This window comes from Chenopodium quinoa, unplaced genomic scaffold (genome assembly GCF_001683475.1).
Source record: "Chenopodium quinoa cultivar QQ74 unplaced genomic scaffold, ASM168347v1, whole genome shotgun sequence".
NCBI lineage: Eukaryota > Viridiplantae > Streptophyta > Magnoliopsida > Caryophyllales > Amaranthaceae > Chenopodium > Chenopodium quinoa.
This window is the reverse complement of record NW_018745063.1, coordinates 1,752,402-1,768,214: the sequence shown is the minus strand read 5'-3', so window position 1 is coordinate 1,768,214 and position 15,813 is coordinate 1,752,402. Positions and strand designations below refer to the sequence as shown.

Below are 15,813 nucleotides of genomic sequence, written 5' to 3'. Positions count from 1 at the left end.
GCTTATCACCTCTGTAGAAATGCACCGCTGCAATAAGAATGTTAGCGTATGGTGTTGCTCCGGATGCCGTAGATGAATACATACGCATGGGTCAAACAACATCTAGAAAATCAATGCAACATTTTACTCAAGGGGTGATCAAGCATTTTGAGGCCGAGTACTTAAGAAGTCCAACAGATGAAGATTTAAGGAGAATCCTTCACTAAAATGAAATGCGTGGATTCCCGGGCATGATCGATAGCATCGACTTCATGCACTGGGAGCGGAAGAACTGTCCTATGGCTTGGAAAGCACAATACGCAGGTCGTAGCAAGAATGCAACCCTTATCCTCGAAGCTGTTGCGGATCAAGATTTATGGATTTGGCATGCATTTTTTGGAATACCCGGCTCTTGTAATAATCTGAACGTCCTATACCGCTCTCCGATGTTTGACGATGTTTTGAAAGGTCGGGCACCACCAATTAGTTTTATGGTAAACGGCCATGAGTACAACATGGGATACTACTTAACAGATGATATATATCCGAACTGGGCAACATTTATACAAGGTATCACATATCCTCAACTCCAGAAGGACAAGTTATTTGCAGATAAACAAGCTGCAGCTCGGAAAGACGTTGAACGTGCGTTTGGAGTTCTACAGGCTAGGTTTGCCATATTACGACAACCTTCACTTGCTTTCGACGAAGACATTTTGAGCGACATAATGAAAGCTTGTATCATTATGCACAACATGATTGTCGAGGATGAACGGCACAATTACACTCGTGCCGAAGTTTTGAGAAGGTATTACGAAGAAGATCGCCCTCAGCTTCATAGAGCAAGGTCCGGTCCGAGTACAAGTGCCACAGTGAATAACAACGAGCCTTTCGAATTTGACATTGGCCGACCACCAAACGTTGATTTTGACGCGTATATTCAAAGAAGAATTACCCTGCGTGATAGCCAAACCCATTTTTCTTTGAAAGATGATTTAGTTGAGCATATTTGGCAAAAATACGGTCGTAATGAATAAATAGTTTTGTAATCGTTAATTTATTTGGTTTGTATGATTGGTGTACGATCATTATGTTTCAATGTTGTAATCGTTAATGTTGTACTAATGAAAAATGAAATTTTGCATAAAATAATGACACAAATAATTAATATTGTACTCATAAATAATTTAACCAATAAAAAAATTTAGTTAAGAATAAATATTATTATTTTATTAAAAAATACATTTTGCAAAAATTAATATTAAAAATAATTAATATTGTACTACTCATAAATAATTTAATCAATACAAAATTTTGTTAACAATAAAATTAAGAAATACTAAAATTACAAATTTAATGATGTGTAGGAGAGATAAATATTGGTGGGGTATAGGGTTAAAAATAGGAGAGAGAATGGTGGGAATTATAATTTTTGACCATTGGTGTACAATAAAAATGACCAAGAAAATGCCCAAAAAAATGCCCGTGGCAATGCTCTAACCCTCATTGAAATTTCCTTCTTCCAAAGTCCCAGCCATAAACCCTAAATCCTAAAATCCAATTTCTCCAATTCATTTCTCAGCAATTGTTCTGTAATCTTAACATTATCAATAATGGCGTTTGCTCAGAATCTTCGTCAAATCTTTAGCAGAGCTTCTTCTTCTGCTTCCCCGATTCTATCGCAGCTATCTTCAATTCGCCTCAACACCACACTCACTTCTCCTAAGCTCTTCGTCAGCGGTATGATAAACTCCCTTTTTTTTTCTTCTCAAAAATAAATTAATTCCTCTGTTTTTTTGGTAAATGATCAATCTTTGCTTTTGTTTAAAGTTCATTGCATTATTTATTTATGTGTAGACTGATTTATTCTTTTCCATTTACTATGAATCGATGGATTGTAGATGTTGAGACCACTCGACTAGCTTAGTTGATTAAAATCTTAGGGTAGTATTCGAGACATGCCATCGATTCCGGTCTATACCAAAACCTTTGTGGCTCATGGATATGTTAAAGATGCACTTGAATGGAATAGTTAATTGCTATTTTGGGTTGGCACTTGGTAAATGTAAGGATAGCGAGAAGAAGATAATTTTAAGCGTAGCTTAGAGTTTGGTTGATAAATAGGAATATTTAACAATTTCAAAATTACATTTTTAAACATTGGATTTGGATTTTCAGTTTCAATGGAGAAATTTAGAACTATGCAAGATTCAAGATATTTCGGTTTCAATCGAGTAGATTCTCGTTATATATGTTTGATTAGGAGAATATATGTGTGATTTAGGATTTGAGTTGTGTTTGAGAAGTTATGAGAGAAAGAAGGGTAAGTTCAGATGCATTTGGTTTCTTAATTCTCCGCTTTTGTACATTTTCATTTCACAATTTCTAATTGGAAAAGGTGTGGGATGAGTAAAAATGCAATGGACATAACAAGCTTGATTGCAAGAGATTGCAATATCACTACAATAATTTTAAATTTGGTGCTTTTTTGGACTTGTTAATTGTCTCTAGGATATTTGACAAAGGAATACTGTTAAGTTGAAGTGCAAAAATTATTAGGTTTGGACTTCAAAAGGTTTTTTTTCTTCTTTCTTTCTTTCTTTATAGCCTCATTTTATTATTTGTGCGTCACTCTGTTATCGCCTAATATCCTTCCTGCATCAACATGGTAGGGAATATTGCACTTGTGTTATTTAGTGAAATTACTGAAGTTCTGTGCCATAGTTTTAATATGCAAACATACGGTCTTTGTAATTTTCATATTTATTGTGAATTTTATACGGTCACTTGTTTTTCTTCTTCTAAAAGCGTAAGGAATGTTCTTTTTAGTAAGCAAATGGCACATTGGCAATCATGGAACATTAGCAAGAAGTATCCTCTCAACCCCAATAAAAAAAAAGGGGGAAGTTGTGGGTTAATGCATATATATTAATCATATAATGTTCTTGTGCAAATTTCAAATTTCAATTAAATAACCCTCATAATACGAATAATAGTTACCCACCCTCCCTCTAGTGTAATAGTTCCCCATTCTTCACTTATTATCACCACCACTACATAAAACTCCTTACAATCACACCATCACTATCTCCTCCTCCCCTATGTTTACTTTCATTTTGTTTAGTTCGACTTTTATTACCCTGGTAAAAAGTAATACATTACTCTCAATCCAAGCATGTCAATATATGAACTTATAAGAACAGTTTTTCCTTGAAAAAAGAGAACATGACAATAATCAACTTTGAGGAATTTTGAGGCTATTAGGTTATTGTTGTAAAATTTAAGAAGAGTCCTTGCCTATTTTTTTGGTTTGTGTATTTCAGACAGCCTTTGAAAGGAATGTTGCCTTTCTTAGCATAGCCAGCATCAACGTTAAAGATGTTATATCTGTCAAATTGCAGCTGTTCTTAATACATAAAGAATTTAAACAAAAAAAAAAAAAAAAACCCCTATTTCGTGCTTGTCATTAGTTATAATACACTCTATGATAGCTCGTATAATTGTCTTCATTCTACATTTCATTGTGAAGTTAATGTATAACAGTGAGGTAGTTTATTGACCATTCCATAATGATCATACTAGTACCAACATTTTAACTTGCCTGGTTGTAAGGACTCATTTTTATTATCAACGATGAGCTAATTGTGTATATGCTAGCAGCTAGGTTTCTGTCTGACACTCTTACAGAGTTACAGCTTGTGCCACAATGCAGAACCAGAAAGCTACATGCTCTTGATCAACTGATTGTTATATTGATCTCCTAAGTTGATGTGATCACTTGCACTTTGTACTGTTGTTGCGTGCAACTCATTATGAACCAATGTACTAAGCAATCATATTTAGAGAAATTGAACAATATGTACAACTCTCTCCATACTGTTGTTGACCAAGTTTTATGTTAGACCATAGAGTCACCTTTTCAACAATAGTTGCTAACTAACTACGGAATATATTAACATGTTCATTAACTTAATATCACTAAAGTAATGGAAAGGTGGCAATTTTCTCTTTGCAATGTCCCCAGTGCCACACACCAATCTACAATTTACTTAATTGAGGATTTTTTTTATTATTATTATTATGAAAAAAAATTTAGAATTCGTGTTCACTGATGACTAATCACTAGGTGTTGGTTAACTAAAAAATTTAAAGAACTTTCTTTTCTCAGTATTTGATATACCTATTTTTAGTGAATGACTAATTTCATGAGTTTCCAATTTTGGATAAAAATATTGAAAGTTACAGCTGCTAAAAATTGTATTTATTGGCTATATCAATTTTGAGAGTGTTTATCTTTGGACTTTGTGGTACAGGACTTAGCAGAATGACTACAGATGAAAAATTCACAGAAGCATTTGCTCCCTTCGGGCAACTTGTTGAAGGTATCTTTGAACTTTTGAAGTTGCTTGTCTGAATTTCAATCAGGTTCTTGGTGTTTTTGTAGTTGGCAGTTAATCAATTCTTTATGATAAATGCAGCAAAAATCATCGTAGATAGACCTACAGGAAAGTCGAAGGGATTTGGTTTTGTAACATATGCCACTATAGAAGAAGCCGAAAAAGCACGTGAAGCAATGAACGCTAAGTTTTTGGATGGATGGGTTATCTTTGTCGATCCTGCCAAGCCAAGGGAGCCTAGACCGCCACCGCAACACGAGTCACAACCTCAACAAAATGGCTATTCTGTAAACAAGACTGTCGGATATTACAGGCAATAGAAGTCTGCTTATAATCACAAGCAGAATTAAATTAAAAAGATAGTATATAGCCAAGGTACTGATGCATTATTGGAAATGAGGGGCAAAAATGCCCCAATCATTGTTTGATGATTCATTTAAAGTGTACACTAAAACAAATTCGGTCAGTTTAGGCCCTTTGCTGTATAATTGTTGAACCTTTTTCTGTTTTTTTGGTATCATTAATGCCTGCAGTTGCACCATGTACTATACTAACTGTATGTTGTTGCTGGTAACGTATGTCGACTGGCAGGTGATGGTTATGAGAAACAGGTTAGCTAATCCTCGCTAAATTAGGTAGTAATTAAGCTTTAGTATCTCTTTTATACTTGTGGACTAGAGCTTGGATCCAGAATTGAATTAATTTGTAATCTACTCTGCCTACTTGATTACGTGTATGAACTACACAATCCAAGCCTACATAGACACATAGCAATTGAAGTCATATGATTTGATTTTGCGTTGAGTCTAAGTCTACTAGATTACTAATGATTCAATTCAAAAATAACAATGGATGGATAGGTCATGTTAGCAATTAGACTATCGTGAGCTAGTAATGCGCGCGCCATAGCTAGCTGTATTCGAAACTCTTTCGGTTTGACTTTACTTCACAAATTTATTTCTTGGCACCATTAATGGGGAAAAAAAAAAAACAAATATGATTAGGGGTGTAATTGTCCATGCAATATTCCTAAGAGTACAAAAAAGGTAATTACAATCTTAGAGGGTATAATTGCCCTATCACTATTCATTACACAAAACTTGTACATATTAATGAGGGTATGTATATAAATATATATTTGTAAGGGTATATTGGCAGCATACTATTCGTCAGAGTAATCTTGTACTCTCTCCGTTTTTTTATTATTTGCATTACTTTAGTGGTTTGTTTTTTTTTTTATTTTTTATTTTTTTATTTTTTTATTTGCATTACTTCTATATATGATAACTTTATACTATATTTTATATTTCTCTATCTTACTTTAAACCCAATTTATCATTTCTCTCTCTCTCTCTCTCTCTCTCTCTCTCTCTCTCTCTCTCTCTCTCATGGCCCTTACAACTCTCTCTCACGTACTTTTACTTTCATGGTCACCACATTACTTTTACTACAGTATAATATATTCATCCACTCACATTATTGATTAATTTGGAACGAATTGATTATTGTTTATATGTCTTTTAGGTGGCAGTTAATACATTTCGAGTAGAGATTAATACGAACGAAATTGACTTAGCGACTTAATCCATACCAACATCTCCAAATATCGATCCAGTCATGATTGATGACCATTATGGAATTAATAATCTCATGGATTATGAAATAAGGGTGTAACCTTCGTGGATCAAATCGTTATTGCCTTCGGTTTTGTCCCTTTTTGTGGTTGCTTTAATGATCTATGAATGGTTTACAAGTTCCTTAAAAAAACTTGTTGGCGACTCCCTATTTTTTGTCATTTTCATTATATGTCAAGTCCAACTTCATATGATTGACAAGCATATTCACAACATGCTCCACGTAGGCGCAATTCGAGCGATGCTACATTTAGCAAGTAAGAATTGGATTATGGAAACTAGTGGATTGCCAAATGATCATAAAAGTGAATTAATAAAGGAAATAAAAGCATACTTGGAAAATAAGTATAGGAAATTTAGAATCAAAATATATATGATCTAATATAACTAAGATTTTATTGTATGAAAACAGAAAAATCTAGGAATTTAATTAATTGGAATAATTGTCTAGAATAATCTCAACTTTGCTTTATTCGTCCAAAATAATCTCAATCCTTGATATTTTTTAAATTATCAAAACTTTAATATAAATATGCTTCCATGATCCCTAATTACTAGTACCTATTGAATAGGTAAATTTTTTTAGGAAATTTGAATTTAACACCAGAAAAAAGCACGAATTTGGTTTTTAACACTACAAAAAAAAAGTTTAATTTTAACACCAACAAAATTTTAAAAAATTGGCTTTTGCCACCACTTAACTGATTCATAGATGAAATTCGTTAGTGGGGCTTACAATGCCTAAATGTTAGCATATTATTGGTCCAAAAATAATAATTACTTTTTAATTAAAAAAAACCCTAAAACTACCTAGCCACCCACCCCCACCTCCGGCAGCGCGCCGCCACCACTCCTTCACCTTGAGAGCCCTGTTCCCAGCCCCAGACACGGCAAATACCCTCCGTTCCTTTGGCCCACCCCAAAACCGACAGCCTTCCCCAACGACTACAAAAAATGATTGTCTTTTTTTAAACACCTTAAAAACGGCTTCAAGTGGTCGAAATTGGTTGATTTAGGGCCGAAGTGGTTGATTTTGACCATAAATGTGCCCGATCGTCCGAATTAAACATTTTTTTTTCAAACTTATTATTTTTCGAGATCTATGTGCCTCAAACCATTTCTCATCTCCATATAACCAAAAACAAATTAAAATTCCTAATTCGGCAAAAAAGGGGTGCAACACGAGGACTTCCCAGGAGGTCACCCATCCTAGTACTACTCTCGCCCAAGCACGCTTAACTGAGGAGTTCTGATGGGATCCGGTGCATTAGTGCTGGTATGATCGCACCCATTTACTTATAGCACTAATTTGTATTTATACCCTTTCCGTCTCCTGATTTCCTTCGTAATGCCTTAACTTTGTGCCCGATCGTCCGAATTAAACATTATTACTACTCTCGCCCAAGCACTCTTAACTGTGGAGTTCTGATGGGATCTGGTGCATTAGTGCTGGTATGATCACACCCATTTACTTATAGCGCTAATTTGTATTTATACCCTTTCCGTCCCCTGATTTCCTTCGTAATGCCTTAACTTTGTGCCCGATCGTCCGAATTAAACATTTTTTTTCAAACTTATTATTTTTTTGAGATCTACGTGCCTCAAACCATTTCTCATCTCCATATAACCAAAAACAAATTAAAATTCCCAATTCGGCGAAAAAGGGGTGCAACACGAGGACTTCCCAGGAGGTCACCTATCCTAGTACTACTCTCGCCCAATAATGTGTCTATTTTATATAGTGTTTTACCCCCATCCCATGGTCATAATTAGTAGTGTTTTTGGCTCTTTAGAGCCACTTTTATTACTAATTGGTGTTTTCTAGTGTTTTCGTAGATTTGGTTCACTTTTGTAGGGATTTGCACTTTTGGAGCATTTTCCCGAGATATTATGGAGCAATTACGAGCATTGGAGAAGCACGACCAGTTTTTATAGCCTAGGGCCGGTTAGAGCCATCGAACCGGTGATTAAGGGCTCGGTATATGTGATACCGGGGCATTTGGACCAAGTATTCAAGACCCGAAGAGGAAATCCATATTGGCCCAAAAAATTAGAACCCAATCGTAGTCCAAATAGTGGTCCAAGAGTGCCGCCCGGCCAAAGAGGCTGGCGCCCGAAGGCGCGCCCGGTCGGGCGAGGGAAGCAAAGGCTAGCGCCCGAACTCGCGCCCGGTCGGGTGCGAGATTAATACTTGAGAGGAAAAAGGCGCGCTCGATCGGGCGCGTGTTATTATTAGATGTTAATTAATTCGACGTTTAAGTTTGTTTTAGTTTAGGATTCTTACGGAGTATAAATACTTCTCCGTAAAACGAGTTTAGGACCTTCTTTTCACTCTTTCTTAATTATTTCTTAGATTTTCTCTCTACTTAGCTTTTAGATTAGTTTCTCTCTCATATACTTTGTTCTCAACTTTATTCTTAATTCCAGATTTATTTGGTAACGATTTCTCTTCTCTTAATCTTAGTTATTTATTTTATTCCTTTGATCATGTCTTGTTTTATTGCTTTGATTAGTTTAGTTTTTATTATGTGTGAGTAGTTATATTTCTAGGGTTTATGGGGATCCATAAATAATATGAAGGGGTAATTTATGGTTGTTAATTGTCAATGCTAGATTAATTTCCTATTGATTGATTTAATGCTCTGTGACTAGATTTGCGCAGATCTTTTATGCATGAGTTTAACAATATTGATTCGAGATTCGACAGATGAGAATTGATATTTAGGTCTAGTTTCAATAGGCAGGTTAATTTATAAATGGTTAAGTCGAGATTCGAGAGATGAGATTTAATACCGGTAAATTAATTGTGTGATTGTAATACGTAGCGAAAGCCCTTTATGATCTGATTAATGTATGCACTGATGATTGATTATTATGTTTTACCCTGGAATATTATTTATTGGTGAACCTATTCCCTAGGCCTTTTATTCATTGTTTCTCCCCCTACTTTTACTCTTAGTAGTTTAGTTTCCTTCGATTATTATATTTTGGTTACTTTATAATCTAGATTATATTAATTAATTAGGAATAGAAAGACTCGTTTCTCTGTGGATTCGACCCTACTTCCCTATCTACATTAGTTAGAGGATTTAGGAATTACATTTGATTAGGGGATACGACTTTACCCTGTCAAAATTTTGGCGCCGTTGCCGGGGAAACGATTTTATTTTTCTTTCTGATTATTTTTTGTAGTCTAGGTTATTTCTTTTTTTTGTCTCAGAGAACGTTAGTTCTTTGAGGCAAGTCTCATATTTGCTTTTAGTTTTTTTTGTTTATGCCCAGGTGTTCCAGATCAGGGTACATCCCATTCGATCTTGAGATCGAACGATCCTTTCATAGAAAGAAGAATTTCTACAAGAAAATTCTGGCGGATTCTGGTGGTAATAATAATCACCGAGATCCTCCAGCTGATTCTAGCGATTCAGAGGTATCATCAGATCCAGAATCAGAGATGACGGCTTCAAAGAAGCTTAGTGATTACTCACAACCAAAGCTTATAGATTTTCCACACCTCACTCCCACTCAGGCTCTTGATGGGGTATAATTTGAGATTAAACCCCAATTTATAACGATGATAGAAAGGAAGCAATTTAGTGGAGCTAAGGGTGAAGACCAAAATCTTCATATTGCAGACTATTGTCAGTACTGTAATACCATCAGGCAAGCTGGGGTCACACAAGACCAAATCTGGGAGATTCTCTTTCCTTTCTCTTTAACTGGAAAAGCTAAATTATGGTTTAATGGTTTAAATAGAACTGCACTTGGTATAACTGACTGGGAAACTCTTGTTTTGAATTTTTATAACAAGTATTATCCTGCAGAGAGAACAACCGTACTACGGAGTGCAATTCAGAACTTTGCCTAAGAAGCTGATGAAACTTTATATGAGGCTTGGGAGAGGTTCAAGGACCTACAAAGAGAATGCCCCCACCATAATTTGGCACAATGACTGTTAATCCAAGCCTTTTACAATGGCATTGGAAATTCATCTAGAATAATTTTAGATTCTGCCGCTAGTGGGAGGTTTATGAATCTTAATGTTGATGATGCAGGTCAGGTTATTGAAGATATGGCGATACATAATTCCCAATATGGGAATCCTAGAGGCTTTTCTTACAAGGGGAAGCATAGTGTTGACTCTGTATCCTTTTTGCAAGCTCATTTAACCTCTATCTGCCAAAAATTAGATAATCTTAGCACTGCTAATGTAGCTAATGTTTCTGCAATTAATAATAACGCTAATGAGGCTTTCTGTGAAAATTGTGGAATTTTAGGTCATTGGGAACAAGATTGCAGGAGTTCCGTGGAGCAAGTTAATTCCTTTCAAGCCTATAGGCAGAATAACCCATACTCCAACACCTACAATCCAAGGTACCGGAATCATCCGTACTTCTCCTACCGGAGTACTAATGTTCAAAATCCACCACCACAAGAACCACAGGCGCCACAACAACAGCAGAAATATTACCATCCCAATGCTGGCCAGAAGAACCAACCACAACAACCCTCCTCATCTTCCGACCCTGCTTTGGTAGAAATTAGAGCGATGCTGGTTAATATGCAGAAGCACATGGAGAGTAGAGATGCACAAATTGATTCAATTCTAGCGCACAATAAAATTGTAGATAATCAAATTGCGCAACTTTCCGCTACTCTACAAGCTCGTCAACAGGGATCTCTGCCAGCACAGTCGACTAGGCCTACAGATCAAGCCTATGCAATTACTCTAAGGAGTGGTTCAAAATACGAAGGGCCCCCTATGCCCAGAGATGATGAACCTGTTTTAATAAATAATGCTAATCTTGATTCCGTTAAACCACACAATGTAGCTAATAATAGCTCCGCAGGGCTAAAGAGTAGTACTAATATATCTAATTCTACATTGCAGGGTACGACCCCAGGGAAGGTGGCCACTCTAGATAAGAGCAATAACTCTCCAAAGCCAACTATCAAACTTCCATTCCCCAATCGTCAATTGAAGACAAGCTTGGACAAGCAGTTTGGTAAGTTTCTGGTGATGGTAAAAGATTTGAAGGTAACAGTTCCCTTCACTGAACTAATCACACAAATTCCTGCACATGCAAAATTTATGAAAGAAATATTGACAAGAAAAAGGTCTATTAGTGAGGTAGAGTTAATAGCTTTCACTGCAGAGTGTAGCGCCGTACTTCAAAATAAATCTCCACCTAAATTAAAAGATCCGGGTAGCTTTTCTATCCCTTGTCATATTGGCAATCTAATGATTGATAATGCATTGTGTTATTTGGGTGCTAGCGTTAGTGTTATGCCATTATCTGTGTGTTCCAAGTTAAATATGGGTAAATTAAAAGCTATTAATATAACTCTACAAATGGCCGACCGTTCTTTCAAATACCCCTTAGGTGTTTTAGAGGATGTTCCCGTTAGAGTAGGTAAATTTTATATACCTGTTGATTTTGTTGTTCTTGATATGGCTGAGGATATCCAAACCCCAATCATTTTGGGTAGACCATTCCTTAACACTGCAGGAGCAATTATAGATGTGAGAAGTGGCAAATTAACACTATCAGTAGGGGACGATAAAATTATTTTTAATCTAAATAATACCCCTAAAAGCCCCATGACAGAGGAGAAGTGCTTTAGTGTTAATGTGGTTCAAAGTTATTCTAACAAGCCCCAAGCTCTTGTAAAAGATCTCTTGGAGGCGGTATCTTGTGTTGTATCCCTTTCAGATGAGATAGACAAATGGCTAAAGGAAGTTGATGCGATAGAAAGATCCCTCTACACAGTCGGTCTTGGTTTTGAGGACGAAAAGGTGGAACCAATCAAGCAAGTTGTGGAAATTGAGCCTACGGTGAGTGTTCCGCCAGATCGAGTTGCAAGTGCCAAATGCAATGACAGTTTGAAGCAACTCTCGATCGAAGAGGAATCTTTAGTGCGTATCATTGAAGAGCCCCCAATCCAAGTCAAGGAGGATCTACCAGAGCATGATCCATTCTTTGAATCTGTTTGTTTGCAACTTAATCATAATAATAGAATCAATATTAATATAAAAACCAATTTAATCATAATTCCAACAACATAAACATCGTTAGAAAAATAATAATAATAAAAAGAGCATGATCCTTACTTTGAATCTGTTTGTTTGCAACTACAAAATAATAAACGAGTTAGTAACTTCAAGGAAATAATAAAACAATAACTAAATTAAATTAAATAAAATAAGGTTGATTTTGGGGCCAAACCCTCAAACGATTCTACCTTTCAAGCCTTGGCTTAAGGACAGAACCTCGAGTAAAATATGGACTCCTTTGAGTGCTTGAAGAAGGAATTTTGAAGTGAAAAGGGTAGGCTAGTGTTTAGGTTAAGAGCATAGAAGAGAGAAAAATAAGAATAATCGAATTCTGATTTCCCCGTACATCAGAAATGAGGGGGTATTTATAGGGAAATGTGTTGAGGGAGCACACGGAACCCTAAAATGATAAAAACCCTAAAAAAGTATCCCGTGACACGGTCAGACTGTACCGTGACACGGCTAGACTGTACCGTCAGACGGTACAAGTTCCCGTGACACGGTCAGTTTTGGAGTGTCGCGGGAAATTTTCAGAAAACGGAACGGAAAACGCGTTAAGGGTTTACGCGGAAAGGACACGGAACTCCCCGTGTCACGGCAGACCTCCCGTGTCACGGGAAGTCCCACCGTCAGACGGGAAGAGTTCCCGTGACACGGTCAGTTCCAGTCCACTTATCCGTCTAAATTCATTTTTAACCCTAATTTCTTTCGGCTTTTTAAGTGCCGATTGATAATTTCGGGCTTTTTTCTGACTTTTATTATTCGGGCTACAATAAGAAAATAATAAAATAAAAATAAATAAAATATTTGGGCCAAAACTAATAATAAAATAATAAAATAAAAAGGTTTGGGCTTAAAATTAATTAACAAATTAAAACTATGCTTTTACCAAACACCAAGACTGATCCATAGACCTTTCGAAAATATGAATTTAATAAAATACGATTTTTTAAGAACTCTCGGGATTAAATACTAAACCCGACCAATGGCGGCGGTGAAAGGTTATTTATCATCGGGCTTGGTTTTGGGGAGACATTTTTAGGTGTCTACAGAAGCCCCCACTTTGAGTGAGTTTGTAGAAACGTCAGTTTCGAAAACGATAGTCTAAGTAGTCGATAGGGACGAAGAATGATTTAAGACATTCTGCGATCCTAAATCACTCTGTATACGCCGATACCTGCAGAAAAATGTTAGTTCTACAGATAAAAGAGTAAAGGGATAGAATTCATATCTGGCACCAGTGTGTCGGTGACAAACGAGTTTGGTATTTTCCTATGCTTGAAGGAATCTACTGAGTGACATTGGTTGAAACGCTTTCCATGCTTGAGGAAAGCCGACTGAAGAGTTTGGTACCTTTCTAAGCCTGAAGAAAGCTACCGGATAATACTTTCCATGCCTGAGGAAAGTCGACGAACAAATTTGGTGTCATTCTATGCTTGAAGAAATCCACCGCTAATGCCTTCCATACTTGAGGAAAGCCGACAAAGGAATTTTGTGGTTTTCTATACTTGAAGAAAAAATCCACTGATAATGCTTTCCATGCCTGAGGAAAGCCGACTTGGCGGTTTTCTATACTTGAAGAAAAATCCACCGGTAACGCTTTCCAAGCCTGAGGAAATCCGACTTGGCGGTTTTCTATACTTGAAGAAAAATCCACCGATAACGCTTTCCAAGCCTGAGGAAAGCCGACGGTTGCTGAAAATTGATAAGTGTATGGTGGTTCGATTATCCCCGAACGTGGGTCGCAGATGATTCACAATTTTAAGCCGATTATCCGACCATGTTAAATGTTTAAAATGCCGAAAAATAGGCTTTGACGCTTGCCAGAGATAAAATGGTAATTTAAGCCCCCCCTTAAATATCAGTTGGGATTTTCTGCGTAACCGTAGCGAAAAATCATCGCCCAATAAACTCGGAAAGTCAACCAAACTGGTCAAAAAGCTAAGAATATTCCCTGACCAGGCTCAGATTTGCCGCGCCACGTCAGCAGGTTCCCGTGACACAGTCAGGGATTCCCGTCTGACGGGACTAGTATCCCGTGTCACGGGACACCTATTTTTCTTTTTTTTCTTTTTTTTTTTCCTTTTTTGTTGTTTGAATCAGTCAACAACGGCTCTTTTTTGTCTTTTTCTGCCTTTAAATCCGCGTGCACCATTCCACCATTTCACATTTCACATTTTTCTTGCTTTCACACTTGCTTTCACCATTTTAGCTTCTCCCTCCCAAAAAGCTGCCGCGCCACGCCTGGGGTTAACCGCCGGCCGTTCGAAACTCGCCGTGACACGGTAATGGCGACCGTGACACGGTTAGTCTCTCTTTTTTTTTTCTGTTTTGTTGCGGTTTTCCTGCTACTGTTCTGCGCTGCTGCTGTCTGCCGTTGCTGCTTCTGCTTCTGTCCCAAAGCTGCCGCCCAGTTCGCCGGAGCTCCGTCAGCCTTGAAGGTCGCCGTGACACGATACTGCTTCTCCGTGTCACGGTTAGTCTTGACCGTGTCGCGGCAGCTGCGCTGGTGGCCGGAATTTTTTTTCGAGTTTTGCAGTTCGAATTTCACCCATTTTGCTGTAATTTCTCGATCTTCTCCTCATTTTCAACCCTCTACAAACATTCATGTAAGTTTCCATTGATTTTTGCTTTGAATTTGCTTCACATAAACAATTTCATGACGAACCCTAAAAAATCAATTTGGGGGTTTTTGATTTTGACGCTTTATGTTGAAATTCTTGCCATGATTTTACTTGTATATGTGTACATGTGTGTTTGTGAGAAATTTGAAACAAAAATTGCATGATTTGATGGAGAATCAAGCAAATCACCATTTTTGGGTGCTACTTTGTGAAATAATGTTCATGCTTTGAAATGGTGAAAAAATGGTGGTGAATCTTGTGAAATGACGTGTTGATTCATATTTTGCATATGGAGAACATAGTATCATGCGGCTAGGAGAACTGTAGTATTAGTTTGTCGTGGAGAAACTAAATACCATAATTTTGCCAATTTTTAGCCTTGAGGTAAAAATTAGCATATAATTCAATAAACAACTAAATAACTTAGGAAATGATGCTAAGTATTCAGATTGTTATTGTAAATATGCGACTTGAATTAAATGTTTAGGAAATGATGCTAAACATAAAATTTAGCATATAATTCAATAAACAACTAAATAGCTTAAGAATGGATGCTAAGTATTTAGATATTTATTTTTCATTATAAATATGCAATTAAAAATGTTTAGGAAATGATGCTAAACATTTAGATTTTTATAATAGCATGCCTAGACGACGAGATTGCGACCTTTCTACCCGCGGCCGGCGTCGGGCTTTTCGGGAGGACACTCCAACTGTCCCTGAGGGCGTGGACGACGACGTTTTGGAGTCCGAGCCTCGGACTTCTACGAGTAGGGGTAGGTGGGTTCCACCTCTGTGGACCCCAGACCAGTTGGTTTTCTGCCGTGAAAACCACATCTCTCACCGCGTACTCTCCGGCATAGTCGATGGCACACTTCGCCAGCATGGTTCCGGGGCCGGTGATTTGATCCCTCGACTTTACCAGGTCATTACGGGGGATCCTGCTACGAGCGTCCTATGGGAGTCGTCTGGTTTGGTCGATTTCTACGCGGCAGTTGTAGGGTTTCGCAGCCCCCGGGGTTGCGGTGCGACGGTCGTTCGCGCATTGTTGGAGTATTTTTGGGATACTACCAACACGTTTCACTTTGCTTGGGGGGAGATGACGGTGACCCTCCTGGACTTCAGCG

General features: G+C 37.3%; 2 protein-coding genes across 2 annotated transcripts; both read left to right on the top strand.

The window, feature by feature from the left end:
* Positions 1–212: 212 nt before the first annotated feature.
* On the top strand, positions 213–1,016 carry LOC110709307 (protein ALP1-like). Its single transcript, XM_021887519.1, has one exon. The coding sequence runs from the start codon at positions 213–215 to the stop codon at positions 1,014–1,016; it is 804 nt and encodes a 267-aa protein (XP_021743211.1).
* A 427-nt stretch (positions 1,017–1,443) lies between these two features.
* Positions 1,444–4,996, top strand: LOC110709248 (organelle RRM domain-containing protein 2, mitochondrial). The gene is made up of 3 exons (XM_021887463.1): positions 1,444–1,719; positions 4,293–4,361; positions 4,458–4,996. Exons 1-3 carry the CDS (start codon positions 1,593–1,595, stop codon positions 4,694–4,696), a joined length of 435 nt encoding a protein of 144 aa, XP_021743155.1. The 5' UTR covers positions 1,444–1,592; the 3' UTR covers positions 4,697–4,996.
* Positions 4,997–15,813: the final 10,817 nt, after the last annotated feature.

Coding starts and splice junctions, on each gene's coding strand:
- LOC110709307 (XM_021887519.1), top strand. CDS start 213: ATGCGTGGATTCCCGGGCATGATCGATAGCATCGACTTCATGCACTGG.
- LOC110709248 (XM_021887463.1), top strand. CDS start 1,593: ATGGCGTTTGCTCAGAATCTTCGTCAAATCTTTAGCAGAGCTTCTTCT. Junction 1,720..4,292: donor TCCTAAGCTCTTCGTCAGCG/GTATGATAAACT, acceptor TTTGTGGTACAG/GACTTAGCAGAATGACTACA. Junction 4,362..4,457: donor CTTCGGGCAACTTGTTGAAG/GTATCTTTGAAC, acceptor TGATAAATGCAG/CAAAAATCATCGTAGATAGA.